Raw genomic sequence first — 13,137 nt, forward strand, 5'->3', positions numbered from 1 at the left:
GAGAATGTATTTAACAGGCAGAAGCAGTCATCTACGACCCGATTAAGTATATAGATATATTTTTTAATAGCGTCAACAGCCGAGAAGTTATAGCTATTGCCTTCTCTCCGTCTGTCTGTCTGTCTGTCCGTCCGTATGAACAACTATTTCTCTCATATAATAAGGGATAGAGATATAATTTTAAGATAGAGATATTAATTTTTGCACGCATATTAAGTTTATTTCAAATATTAACCCTGCTCCAACTGCCCCTGCAAATCGAATGAAAAGTTAAATTTTGAAGTTAACGTCGCAGTATAGAAAATTTGGAATAAGTTATTTAAGAAATACTTATGTAGGTCAAAAAACGCCTACTGCTATAGAGTTTTAAATGCTTTGGCTGGCAATCTGGTATGTTTAGAACTGTATGGTATATTTTAAATTTAGTACTATATCATTATAACAAATATATCCATTGGTATATTTTAATATACATGCAGTATCTGAAATTGGTATATATTAAATGTAGTACTATATTAAAATACCTTAGGTATTTGTTAGTATTATTGAGGTATTGCACTTTGGTATATTATAAGAATAACACTGCACTTTGACAGTAGCTTTAAATACAATAAGGTAAAACAAAAAAACTACAATCAAGTGTGCTCGACTGTGAGATACCCACTACGCATTTTCAATAAAAATAAAACAGTGCGATTTGCGGGGACGAAAGTGAGCATTAAAAAAATTATAATATAATGTTATAATGTTCAAATGGTATTGATCAAAATTATATATATTTAATGGGGTCGGGAATGTCTCCTTTCTGTTACTCACATTTTCTGTACCCACAAAGTTATAATACCCTTCAAGATAATGGCAAGGGTATACCAATAAATCCATTATATTATATAGGAAAGAATAGTTTCTAGTTGGTTAGACGCTCCGAATAAATATATTTCTTTTGCAGAAAGTAGCAATATTTTAATTTCCAAGTATTTATTGCAATAAATAAGAAACGTGCAGCTGAGCTATAAATGTTTATGGAAACATCGGTTAATTGGACAGGTGTAACTTAAATGGCCATCAAATTTGACTGTTTGCTTTTTAGCATTTCAGAGGGCAATTCTCACTGGCAGCGATTATGGAAAAGTGATTATATTTTGATGGCCTTTTCTTAGAGTGAAAGTCAATGCGACATTGTGTGTCTCTGTTTCTGTCTCTGTCTTTGACGAAAGTCGAAAAGTCACCGTTTAGTACGTGAGCAGCTTTTTCATAGTTTTGTTATGCTTCCATATTGACAAACGACTTAAGAGCTCTTTAATTTGCTGACCAGCACTTTCTACTGACCATTTGCCAGCCTACTGCTCACTGCATTCATGAGTATGCTCATCATTGAAGCGAGTGTTGCACCCACTCGAACTATGAGTTGACAGTGAAATTGCTGGGAATTCACTTGATAATTTATATTAACGAGTAAAAACTGTTTGGCATTGTTTGCCAGCCAATTACAGACTACAGCTTAATCAGACTAAGACTTAAGCTAAAGCTATCAACTCTCTCATTTCTCTCTAATTGACAGAGAAATGCAGAAGATCTCTCAACAAATTGTTTTGCTGTTAAGTGGAGGGGTGCTTTTTGTGGTGGGGGGTGTGGGTGTAGAGTATTCTGTGATGCGTAAACAGCGACGTCAAGAAGCGGAAAACTTCGAGTGCAATTGAAATGCGCCTTTTAGCAACAAAACTTGCGTTTTGTATGCAATTTGTTAACCAGAGCAAAACAGCAGCACAACCAACTGCATTCCTATAACGCCCCCTTCCCCTAGAAACTCCCCCTCTCTCGTTCAGTCGAAGACAGGCACCCAACATTAGAAGCACTTTCAAAAAAAGGCAATAAATAAACTGAGAAATAAACAGAGAAATACCAAAGCAACAACAGCAATAATAATGCATAATAACAACATCGAGTACTCAACATTTGAGGCGAAACTGGCAACTGGTAACTGACAGCGATTTCTGTAATTAGCGGCCAGTCGAATTTCGACCTTGATACACTTCAATCAAACACTTTTGATAGATTTCCATTGTTTGATTTCTTGTTGTTGCGCTGCTTTCAATTTCGATTTCAATTCAATCCATATGCAATCAACTTTAGAGTTTCTTTGGCTGGAATCTTAAAGCGCTTTGGCATTGCCCTCAACACGTGGACTTAACGAAGGTCCCCTCGTTGTCTGCTGTCTGCTGTCTACTGTCTGAGTAGGGACAGTGAGTGAGTGAGGTAGTCAGGTGAACACATGAGTGCTCCCATTACCCCCATGCATGCACTTCACAATGATCTTTAAGCGGTTCGATGTCAACTTATGCGCATACAAATGTTGCAATTTGGGACTGTGTTTGGCATGTAAGAGTTGCTTCCCCCTTTGGCATTTCACACGCAGCTAAGACACTGCTTGCTGTCAGCTTATCAACTGCTTTAATCATCCATCCATTCCACCCAAAAGGCTGCGTCCAATGTACAGTGCGCCATTGACATTTCCTAGCAACTGCACTGCTTGCTACTGAGCAAATTTAAGTACTTTTAACTTAATACTTAGCTGCTTTTCAATTAAATATTTAGTTATTTAATTTCAATTAAATACTACATCTTTAATTCTCACTCACTCGCTCTGTTGTCAGCTTAGGCTTTGTATTCGTTAAACGCTGTCATGTATCTTTTATGACTTAGACGCCTCTCAATTAAAGCGTCAGCTGTGGGCAGCTAAGGTTTTTTTTTACATTTTTAATTCTCACTCATTTATCTTCTTAACTTGATTACACACTTTTAATCCCTATAACGAAGTGAATTAACTCGAAGCTTCTCTGCATCTCTGTTTCTTCCCACAGAAACCGAATCGACAGTCGGAGTATTACGATATCTCGCCACGCCCCTTTGGTGTGCCCGTGAGTGGAGGTGGCGCAACGTCCGCAACGCCATCGAATGGATTTACACGCTCCAAGGCGATACGCAATGGTGGTGGAAGCAGTGGCAGCCTAGGGAACAGTTTGAATGGTTTCCAACCGCAGACGCAGCGTGTCAATGTGCCACACCAGCAGACGCAATTTCTGGCGCACTTCAGTGAACCAACAACGACGGTAAGGAAACGCCAATTGAGCTCGAGATCTCGTTCATCAGCTGCCACATCGAAAGAAGGGGGGGCTGCCACATCGATAACAGACGGATAGAGGGACAGACTGGGGGAGAGACGGACGTCGAAAAGTAAAAGCAACAAAAAAAGGAACTACAAACAACATTTTGGCATTGCATAACATTTAACAAAACAATTGGCCATGCTCTGATTTGGCCAATATCAGTTGGTTTTTGGCTCTCGACTCTCTCTTACGTGACGCCAAATGAAACGGCAAATGTGTTTTTGCTCACTACGAATTCGGCAAACAAAATTCCGCTAAATCCGAGAACCAGTTGCTGCCAACCACATCTACACATACCTTCTCTCTGTCCCGCTTCGTTTCTCTCTCTTTGTGCTCTTTACAAACTTCATAAAACCACAGCGCATTGGAGTCTATCAATGAATTTTACCTATTTTTTACCTTTCACCTCGTTTTGTTTACCTTAACAAATGTGGAGCAGTTATTTATCTTTGCTCCACGCTTAACAAAATACATGCTTCCTATTTATTTATTTACATTTCTACCAAAAAAAATAATGAATGAGGGCTGTCGATCTGTCGAGCTGCTGAGCTGGAGAGATGGCTATTCATAATTGAGATGTTTGTCTTGTCGCACACTTTCCTCAGCTTCTTTTATTACTCTCCTCTTCGTCGGCTTCCTCTTGTATTCGCTCACGCAGCTTATGTGTTGTTATAACCCGTGAGTTTTGAAATAGGGTATTAGACACTGAGGAGAGTTTCTATTAGCTCTGCACAAATATTGTGTGAACAATTAAGTAATTTTTAGTTTCATAAATATTCTAAAAAATAATCAAATTGTCTAAAAAAGAAACTCCCTTCTTTCCTCCACCATGATTTAATAAAATTATTCAATGCATCGAAAGCTGCCAGTAACTTTCCCGAGTGCAAGGTGCAAGTGCACTGCACTGCTTGCAGCTGGCGCCATCTAACGAGCGTTGGCTACACGCGCAACTGCTGAACGCATGCGTGTGCTAGTGAGAAATATAACAAGCGTGCTACATGCAGAGTATTTTGCAGTCGCGCCAACTCAATTGCCAATTAGATTTGATTTCGAGTTAATGACCACTATTTGTTGCCAATTTCAGTGAAAGTTTCGATGATTAATCTTGGCTTAATCACATCAATGGACCGCCCACAATGACAATTAGTCGCCATTTAGCCGCCAACGCCCACTTGATTGTATTGTAATTAATGATAATCCTTTGATGTGCAGTAATTACTCAACTATTTCCCCTTCGAAACACCTTGCTGACAGCACTTGAAGCTGCCATTTACTCGCACTCGCACTCGCGCGAACATTGCAAGAAGGGTCCCATCGATACTGTGGCTGGGGTTGCCACACTTTGTTCGGCAAGTGCTGTCAACTTGGCGCTTGCAACGACCCAAATGTCATCATGCAGCACTCAATCCAACAGCTTTCAATAGCTGCTCACGATTGCCAGTCGAGTCAAGTCGAGTCGAGGAGTCTTCTATACAGCTTCTTCTTCTTCTACTCGTCGTAGTTTGTTGCCTTCACATAAAAATTAAATAAATACGAGCGCATAAATAATGGACGCCTCACGCTGCAAATTTTTTGTTTTGCACAAAACGTAAAGCGCTTTAGACAAATTTGAGAATCACTCGACTGGGAATGGGTCTGAGATTGGGATTGTGATGGGGCGGAGGGGAACGAGATTGAGAAGAGTTCGCACGCAAAACAATTGACAGACGAACCGCAGAGATTGTGATTTTTCTGTCTGTCTGACTGTCTGCCCGTCTTCTGTGTGCCTCTGTATGTGTGTTAGCGTGCCATGTTGCAACTGTAACTGTAACAGTTTCCCATGACGACGATAACATATGACCACAAAAGCGGTTGCTGTTGCCGTTGCCTTTGCTTTGCTGTGAATGAGGCAGCCCAGCTGCTGTCTGCTTGGCAATCGGCAACTCTAATAACAGCTGAGACTGTAACAATGCGTAGCACGGCATTCGTTCCCCTAGAGCCGCGATCCCCCAGACAACAATTATCCCACATTTGTCGTATCATTATTACTGTTAAGCAGCGTCTCAGTTAAAAGAGAAGGTGAAGGTATTGCGAATTCACAGGTTCTTTGTGGCCCCAAATCTCCCGATGAGCAATGGAACCGCCTAATCGCAGATTGTGAGCAATACCTGATGCCTGACTTTGTGGATTCTTTGATACTTTAGGATGCTCTAGGTGTGATTTGAGAAGAGCGTTTAACTCAGCAAATATTAAGCTTGATCCAACAGTCCACAGTTACCTCTCGCTAGCTTAGCTCCTCATCAAAGCTGTAACTGATCTAAGACTATTTCATTTATTTGATATGCTATATCTCCGATTATTTTTTGCAGAATGAGAAGCGCTTGGGATCAAGCAGCGTTGCATTGCGTCCCTTTGGCAATGGCGGCTTCTCGCCAAGCTCGACGCGTACTCGCACTCAGGCACCACCAGCTGTGGAAGATGCCACACCCCAGGCAGCAGCGACGCCCTATCGCCTGCGCAGTCGCTATCAGCCTGCTTCAGCCACATCCTCATCGACGCCTTCCACAACAACGGGCAGCAGCGCAGAGGTGAGCAGCAAACGGTACAATCGCTTTGGCAGCAATCGCGCAACAGCCAAGACAACAAGCACCACAACTATTAGTTCGAGCACACAGAATAATGCGCCCTCGGAGCGTCCTAGTTTTGGTCGTAAGCCGCCAAGTCCCCGTCGACCTGTGTTCATTAGTCGCGAAATTAATGAACCCGTCAGCGTAGTTAGCAAGCGACCCTTTAACTATAACAGCGCCAATGCCCGACTGAAGTTACCACGACCCACTCCAAGCACCACCAGCACTACTGAGGGCGTGGAAGAGGAGGAAGACGACGATGAGGAACAGTACGAGCAGGAATCCCAAGAGGAGCAGCACGACCATGAGGAATCATCGAGTCTGGAGAAGCTGCCGCTTCAAGAGGAGACCATCACACCCATTAGCGCAATCAAGACTGAGACAGTGCACAGCCAGACGCACAGCTCGGAAGCACTGGACACGGTGACCAGCAATGAAGACGATGCCGATAAATCGAGCAGCACCAGCAGCACAGAGGAATCCCGAACGGAGTCTTCCGAATCCCACGACTTTACCGAGGAGACCACACTTCCAAATGCTGTTCATGAATACGAATATGTAGAGGAGGATGATAAAGAGAAGGCCACCACGTCGATACCCAAACAGAGCGAGTCCACAGAGGAGCATCAGACAGGCACTGAAGCAGAGACCACCGATGTGACCGTGGAAATTGTCAGCACCACAACCCAGACTCCTAGCACAATTGGAACAGTGAAACAGCAATCTCAGGAAACTTCCAAGGAGCAGGATAAGAGCTCGAACACCTCCAAGCAACAGCAGGAAGATGAATCCGAATACGATGACGAAGAAGGCGAAGAAGGTGATGAGGAATACGAGTACGAAGAGGGTGAGGAGTTGGACGAGGAGGAAGGCGGCGAGCAGGGACACGATCACAAGCAGCACAGTGATGCAACCACCGAGTCGGAAAGCGAATCTACGCGAAGTGGTGAGCACAAGTTTGATGATGGACGCGAAATCATTTCTGTGGTAACCACAAAGAGCGTGGTCAATGGCTCCACAGCTTTCCCGGCGCCTGTAACGCCCAGCACTTTGGGCACAACTCTCTCGGACAGTCAGCCAGCCCCCAAGCTAGAGGAGGAAGAGCACACCGAAACACCTACCGTGGTTGTGGAGACAACTCCGATGCCCAGCGACACTACTCCGAATGTAACAGAGAGCTATGTGGTCGTGGCTTCGATACAGACAAGTCGAAGCATCAACGGTGCCCGTTTCCTGCCTTTCCCGGCCATCGAACAGGAAGAAACAAAGCAGACATTATCGGAACTTGAGCGCAAGGTGCACTCCAAGCAGCAGCAGAAACAGCTCGATCAGAACGAGAGCAGTGAAGAGCCCACCACAACAACAACTGCATCGCCAACAACGACATCCAGTTCAACCAGCACCAGCACAACCTCAACCACGGAGAGATCTCTGCCAGCACAAGGCGCCTCCACGGAGAGCATCATCGACAAATTGGATCGCGTGCAATCAGAGCTTTCGAGTGGCGTGCTGTCGGGCAAATATCAAATCATCAATCAAATGGATGCATCCACACAAGCCACAACTCTGTCCACGGGATCTGGTCGATTTGTGCCAAACATTCGCAAATTCCAGCCACGGACCACAGCTTCGCCCAGCACCACAAGCAGTGGAGCAAAGGTAAAGGTGCAGCACTTTGATGAAAGCGAAATGGATGAGTTAGCTGGTCTATTGCCAGTGGGATTCAAGCCCAAGTCTAGCTACAAGAATCGCAAAATCACAACGACAACCACATCGACCACAACAACGACAACCACAACGGAGGCGCCAGCTGAGGAACAACCAAAGAAACCGTCGAGAAACTCGACCATCAGTCGCTCGTTCAAAAATGGAGTTGTTGCCGTGCAGGATGTCGCTTTAGCGGGACTGTTGCCCAAGGGTTACAAGCCACCTAGAACCACAAGCACGACGTCCACAACAAAGGCACCGAAAGCATCATCGGCACTGGAAAGTCTCTTCAGCGATGCGAAATTCGATGACAGTCTGGCCGCTTTATTGCCTAAGGATTACAAGGTTAGCTCGACGACGTCAAAGCCCGCGATTGCCGTTGTTGATGACATATCCAAGTTCCTGCCACCTGGCTTTACTCCATCCTCAACCACTCAGAGATCGCCACCTGTGGCTGTGCCCTTCGATGATCTGAGCAGTTTCTTGCCACCTGGCTACAAAGCACCAAAGGAGGAGCCAAAGCTCCCCATCACACCCGTTAAGGTGGATGATTTGAGCAGCTTCCTGCCGCCAGGCTTTAAATTGAATACCACTGAAAAGTCTAGCTCAAGTGAGAGTGATGATCTGCTTGCTTCGCTACTACCACCAGGCTACAAGTCAAAACCAGCCGTGCACCCTGCTTCCACCAGCACCAGCACTACCTCGACGACGAGTAAGCCACAAACGAGCGCCGCACCAGTTGCCAGCTCCACAGAGGCACCTGGCGGTGGTCTAAAGGTCGTGTTCCCCAAAGGATTCCACAAACGTTTGGGTGCACATCGTCTGACCACGCCACATACCCCAGTCGAAGGCGCTGAAGTGCCCAACTCGTCGCCGTCGTTGGTGATCCGAAAGGGCCCACCAACACGTGCAACCACCGAGTTTACTGGCTGGCCTACTCCCCCTACGACTCCGCTGTCCATTGACAAACTCAATGTACAGACAATCAACTTTGAGGATCTTCTGACAGCAGCTGGCAGCACTAGCACCACAACAAGCACCACCACCACAACAACCACCACGACCACGACGACGCCACGACCCACCAAGCCAGGACACTGCACCGCCGACTGCGATCTAGAGGCCACAATTAGGATTATCGATGGCGTCGCATGGAAACCGGAACTGCTCGATCATAACACGTTAGAGTGGAAGAACCTTGCACACGAACTAGAGGCACAGGTGAGTTCCCTGTACTAATTTCGATAATTGCACCTACATAACTAAATACATTAAAAAACAAAAACGTGTTCACATTTTTAATTTAATAACATTGAAGTTAATTGTAGTTTTTTGTGCAAGAGACGTGCAATTATCAATGTTATATATTAATTAATTTTTCGCAAGAAATTAATCATTACACAAAATATAACATTTGGCTCAAAAATTTATTAATTGCAAAAATAAAAAAATTTATCGAGTGCCGAAACCCGGGATTGAACCGGGGACCTTTAGATCTTCAGTCTAACGCTCTCCCAACTGAGCTATTTCGGCAGTTGTTCAACTTATGTCTAAATCGAATTTTCATTGCCACCCCTTAGACCGCAGGCTGCTTTATCGTTTCAAATTCCATTTAACATAATAATACTTATCAGCTTTGGCAATTAATTGTAAGCATTATTGTTATCGTACATATTATTCATAATTCTTATACAATTGTTTTCGACAGCTTAACGAAGTCTACTCCAATGCGGCGCAGCTGAACAAATGGTATAAGAAGGTGCGCATCGATAGCTTTAGCGAGGGCAGCGTACTGGTGGATTATTATGTGGAGCTGGCCAACATCACCGAGGATGTGGACACCTTGGAAATAAAGCAACTGTTCCATGATGCGCTCGTCAAGCCAACGGCCCCCATGGTGCCCGACAAGGATGCCCAAGAGAATGAGACGGACAGCGTGTCCAGTCCGCAGGAGGAGCAACTAGTCAAGGCCAGCTATCAGATGGGCAAATTCACCATTGATCCAGTGGCCACCGAGTTTAGTGGTGAGTAAACTAGGACTGCAATTTCTACTGCATCTAATTGTTTTCAATTTCAGTAATTGCCAAGAATCTGCACACGAATGTGGAGAATGCTGAGGATGATCTGCCCATACCACAGTGGGCGATTGTGGTGATTGTGATTGGTGTGGGCTCGCTCGTATTCGTCGTCATCTTTGGGGTCACAGTGGTAAGTACTCATGGGATTCATGAAAACACGATTATATTGATTAATATTTCTTGCTTTTCGTTGCAGCTGCTTAATCGCCAGAAGCGCGCCAAGAAGACGCCCATTCCTCTGACGAATGACATGCTTAACGAGCTGAAGGTCAACCACATGGGTGGCGCTGACAACTACGGCGTGGATGATTTCTACAACATTGACGATCCTTGGAATGACACCAAGCAGCCGATCAAGCCGAAAGTAAGACGTGCACTCAAATAACATTTAATCAGCATAGACTGAATATACTCTTTCTTTTATACTGCGTACAGCGCTTCACCAATTCGATGCACGGCAGCAACAGCAGCAACATCTACGATAGCTGGCGTTCAACACGTCATCCACACAACAGCGGTGACTATTTCTATGACCAACAGCCGGCCTACTCCCAAAAGGGTGACTCCCTGAAGCGACCACATCATGGTGGCGGCGGACATCACCACCACCAGCAGCATTCGCATCAGCAGCCATACGCTGGCCATCAGCAGCAGCAAGGCTATGGCCATGGTCATCAATATCCTGACGCCTTTGCCGATGCACACCAGATGTACAGCTATAATAATCATCCGAGTAGGACGCGGTACGCGCGTGACTACGACCCAGACTTCTAAGATAATCAGTCGCGCGCACAGCGACAGACTAACCACGATCTAGCTTTAGTAATTTGCAATCGATTAGACATTGCAAAAGTTTATACATATGGCTTAATTATACTGCTGCTCAGTAACATACTCGTATATATAATATGTGTATATACTTACATACTTGTATTCTATTTATAAGTACAAGTATAATAAGGCAGGTATCATACTATTTATACCCCAAGCTATCAGCTATCTTCGTTTTCTACCATTACTTTATTCTTTACTAAATCTATTCAAATGATTATTCTGCGTATATATTGTATGTAATTGGTAATTGGGAGCGCTGTTATTTGGACTCCCGGAAAGTAAATAGTCATGCACTCTTAGTTAAAACTAGTTTGTAATTATATCGTAGACCTTTCTTATAATTTAATTAATGGCGTCTTAATACAAAATAATAATTGTCATTAAAGACAAAAATAATAAATAAATAAATATTAAAAACAATTTTCAAATTTTTTATATATTTAAAAAAAAATCTAATTTGATGCCGAAACCCGGGATTGAACCGGGGACCTTTAGATCTTCAGTCTAACGCTCTCCCAACTGAGCTATTTCGGCACATGGTTGTTGCGATGCCAACTGTCCATAGGAAATGTATGGTGCCCAACCAACACTGTCGTGGTTTGTGTCTTAGCTAAATTCAAATAGCAATTCTGTTAACGTAGCACTTGTGTTAACAGTAGCGGTTGTGGGGCTCAACAAATCAATAGCGACTGAAATTTAAATAACATTTTTATTTTTTAATTATTATGCTAAAGAATTTCGTTTTTCAATTAGAGTTGGCAAACTTTAAAAAAATAAAAAATTGTTGAGAATGCCGAAACCCGGGATTGAACCGGGGACCTTTAGATCTTCAGTCTAACGCTCTCCCAACTGAGCTATTTCGGCATATGCACTTGTCTGCCCAAAAGCACCAGTTAAGATATAAGAAAATGAGGAATAAAAAATGTATTCAAGTAAAAAATACCTTCAAGAAATATATTTTAATATTTATTGAATTTAAAGTGAAACAAACTTTTTCCAGAATTAGCTATTTTTAGCCGTTTGTCTAATTATTACAGTTTTTAATTTGATTGCTATTTTAAGAAAGTTCCACCAGCTGCGGATGTTGCAACTGCTGACTGCACCGATTGTTGTCACGCGAGTGGTAAGTGTCAAGTGCGTGCAACAGACGACGCGTTTTAACGTGACGTCGACATCGACTTACACTCGGCTTTAAGGAGCGCCAGCACCAAAACTATGCCTATTCTCTTACTAGTGGCATAAACAAACTGCGCGCTCTTAAGCTTAGCGACAAGCCCTTATGATTTGTGCTTGCTCTCTCTTAAAATCAAAGCCAGTGCAGTCGCCCTTAAGCGCTCGCAATGTAAAGCTCTCTCTTAAGCCGACAGTTAAATAGGCCCTTGTGCGCTTACAGCTTGCATAAAGCTCTCTCTTAAAGTCAAAGCCAGTCAGTCAGCTTCAAAAACACAATTTATGATATTTATTTCTAGTTAAGAGTTCGCTCTCTCTCTCTCTCTCTCTCGCTCTCTTAAGCTTAATGCGTTTAAAAGTAATTTAAACAAACTTTAAGCTAGATTTCTAAGCGCTTTATAACGGCTCCTGCAGGCGATAGCAATCAGAGGCAATTTTCCATTTATCATTCTCGGCCGTTATCACAAACGATTGCTGAAAATTGCGCGCAGCCTGATCCGAATATTTCACTGTGCCGCTGGCCAGGATAATGTATGTGTTCTGATTGCCCACGGCAGCATCCAAAATCGGTTGCGCATCCAGCGTGGTTAGTTGATGGCGCGATGAGGGCAACTCTTTGAAGTAGCGTTCGATTGTTTCGCGTCCAGTGGCGCCATTGCCATTCCAACTGAACGTCGCGCTATCGATGTAAAGTCGTCCCATTTGCTAAAATTGTGTTTAAAATTGCACTTGTTATTTATTTCGTCATTGCCGGCAACTTTGTTGTTGTCCACTTACATGTCGCCGATTGTCCAGGGAGGCATAGTACACACGTGTGAAGTCTTCGGCTGTGCGACAAGCCGCTTCCACTTTGGTACGCAGTTCCTTAAAGATGCACACATTGTTTATGTTATTTAAATGCCTCAATAATATAAATAATTATTTACTCACGCTGTTCATATTTCTGTTTGTGTAAATGCCGCAGTGAAGTGTGACCACAATTTCAATTTCAAATTATGCTAACATCAAGGTAATAGCCTATTTCCACTGCACCCAAAACCTCGGGTTTCCGTTCAGGTCAAATGTAAAAACCCATAAACAAACTGTCGGTTTTTCTACGTTCGCGAGCTACGTAGAAATAGCGAACGCACTTTTTGGGTAATGATATGACACCGAAAAAGAGCTCACACTAAACAAACAGCTGACATTTAAGTGCGCCAATGTATAAAAACAGAAAAATAAAACTTACTCGCTATCCGTCAATATCGAGGAGTGGCATCCACAAGGCTTTGTTGTTCGAGTTATAGGAGGAGAAATGTAGTGTCTTTTTTGGCCAATTTACGAAGGCGCTCCACAAGGATGCCAAGCTCCTCCCATTAATTTGAAAATTATCCCAAAAGCACCCATGCCGTTGTTAAAAACTAATTGTATTTAATAAATGTAGACTCTACATAAAAAACGCTAAAAAAGTGATAGATGTTGCCGAAACCCGGGATTGAACCGGGGACCTTTAGATCTTCAGTCTAACGCTCTCCCAACTGAGCTATTTCGGCAGTTGATGTTGACGTGTCAAAATCGCGTTTTGATTCCCTACCC

General features: G+C 43.5%; 2 protein-coding genes and 4 non-coding genes across 6 annotated transcripts in view; 1 reads left to right on the forward strand and 5 right to left on the reverse strand.

Annotated features, from left to right (window-relative positions):
• LOC117572472 (mucin-5AC) overlaps positions 1-10,767 on the forward strand; it is a 41,782-nt gene extending 31,015 nt beyond the window's left edge. Inside the window, exons 4-9 of the mRNA XM_034255319.2 lie at positions 2,862-3,110; positions 5,516-8,701; positions 9,189-9,504; positions 9,558-9,688; positions 9,755-9,922; positions 9,994-10,767. Of these exons, the coding sequence (XP_034111210.1) occupies positions 2,862-3,110; positions 5,516-8,701; positions 9,189-9,504; positions 9,558-9,688; positions 9,755-9,922; positions 9,994-10,332 (4,389 nt within the window). The 3' untranslated portion in view covers positions 10,333-10,767. The remainder of the gene's footprint in view (positions 1-2,861; positions 3,111-5,515; positions 8,702-9,188; positions 9,505-9,557; positions 9,689-9,754; positions 9,923-9,993) is intronic.
• On the reverse strand, positions 8,941-9,013 carry Trnaf-gaa (transfer RNA phenylalanine (anticodon GAA)). The gene has a single exon. It is a non-coding gene; the product is annotated as a tRNA-Phe (tRNA).
• An 86-nt stretch (positions 10,768-10,853) lies between the features above and the next one.
• On the reverse strand, positions 10,854-10,926 carry Trnaf-gaa (transfer RNA phenylalanine (anticodon GAA)). The gene has a single exon. It is a non-coding gene; the product is annotated as a tRNA-Phe (tRNA).
• Positions 10,927-11,183: 257 nt separating this feature from the next.
• Trnaf-gaa (transfer RNA phenylalanine (anticodon GAA)) lies at positions 11,184-11,256 on the reverse strand. Its single transcript has one exon. It is a non-coding gene; the product is annotated as a tRNA-Phe (tRNA).
• Positions 11,257-11,865: 609 nt separating this feature from the next.
• LOC117569327 (NTF2-related export protein-like) lies at positions 11,866-12,573 on the reverse strand. The gene is made up of 3 exons (XM_034250454.2): positions 12,493-12,573; positions 12,340-12,426; positions 11,866-12,267 (listed from the first exon to the last, which is right to left on the reverse strand). The coding sequence occupies exons 1-3, from the start codon at positions 12,499-12,501 to the stop codon at positions 11,959-11,961; spliced, it is 405 nt and encodes a 134-aa protein (XP_034106345.1). The 5' UTR covers positions 12,502-12,573; the 3' UTR covers positions 11,866-11,958.
• A 448-nt stretch (positions 12,574-13,021) lies between these two features.
• Trnaf-gaa (transfer RNA phenylalanine (anticodon GAA)) lies at positions 13,022-13,094 on the reverse strand. Its single transcript has one exon. It is a non-coding gene; the product is annotated as a tRNA-Phe (tRNA).
• Between the last annotated feature and the right edge of the window lie 43 nt (positions 13,095-13,137).

Source organism: Drosophila albomicans, chromosome 3 (genome assembly GCF_009650485.2).
Source record: "Drosophila albomicans strain 15112-1751.03 chromosome 3, ASM965048v2, whole genome shotgun sequence".
Classification (NCBI taxonomy): domain Eukaryota; kingdom Metazoa; phylum Arthropoda; class Insecta; order Diptera; family Drosophilidae; genus Drosophila; species Drosophila albomicans.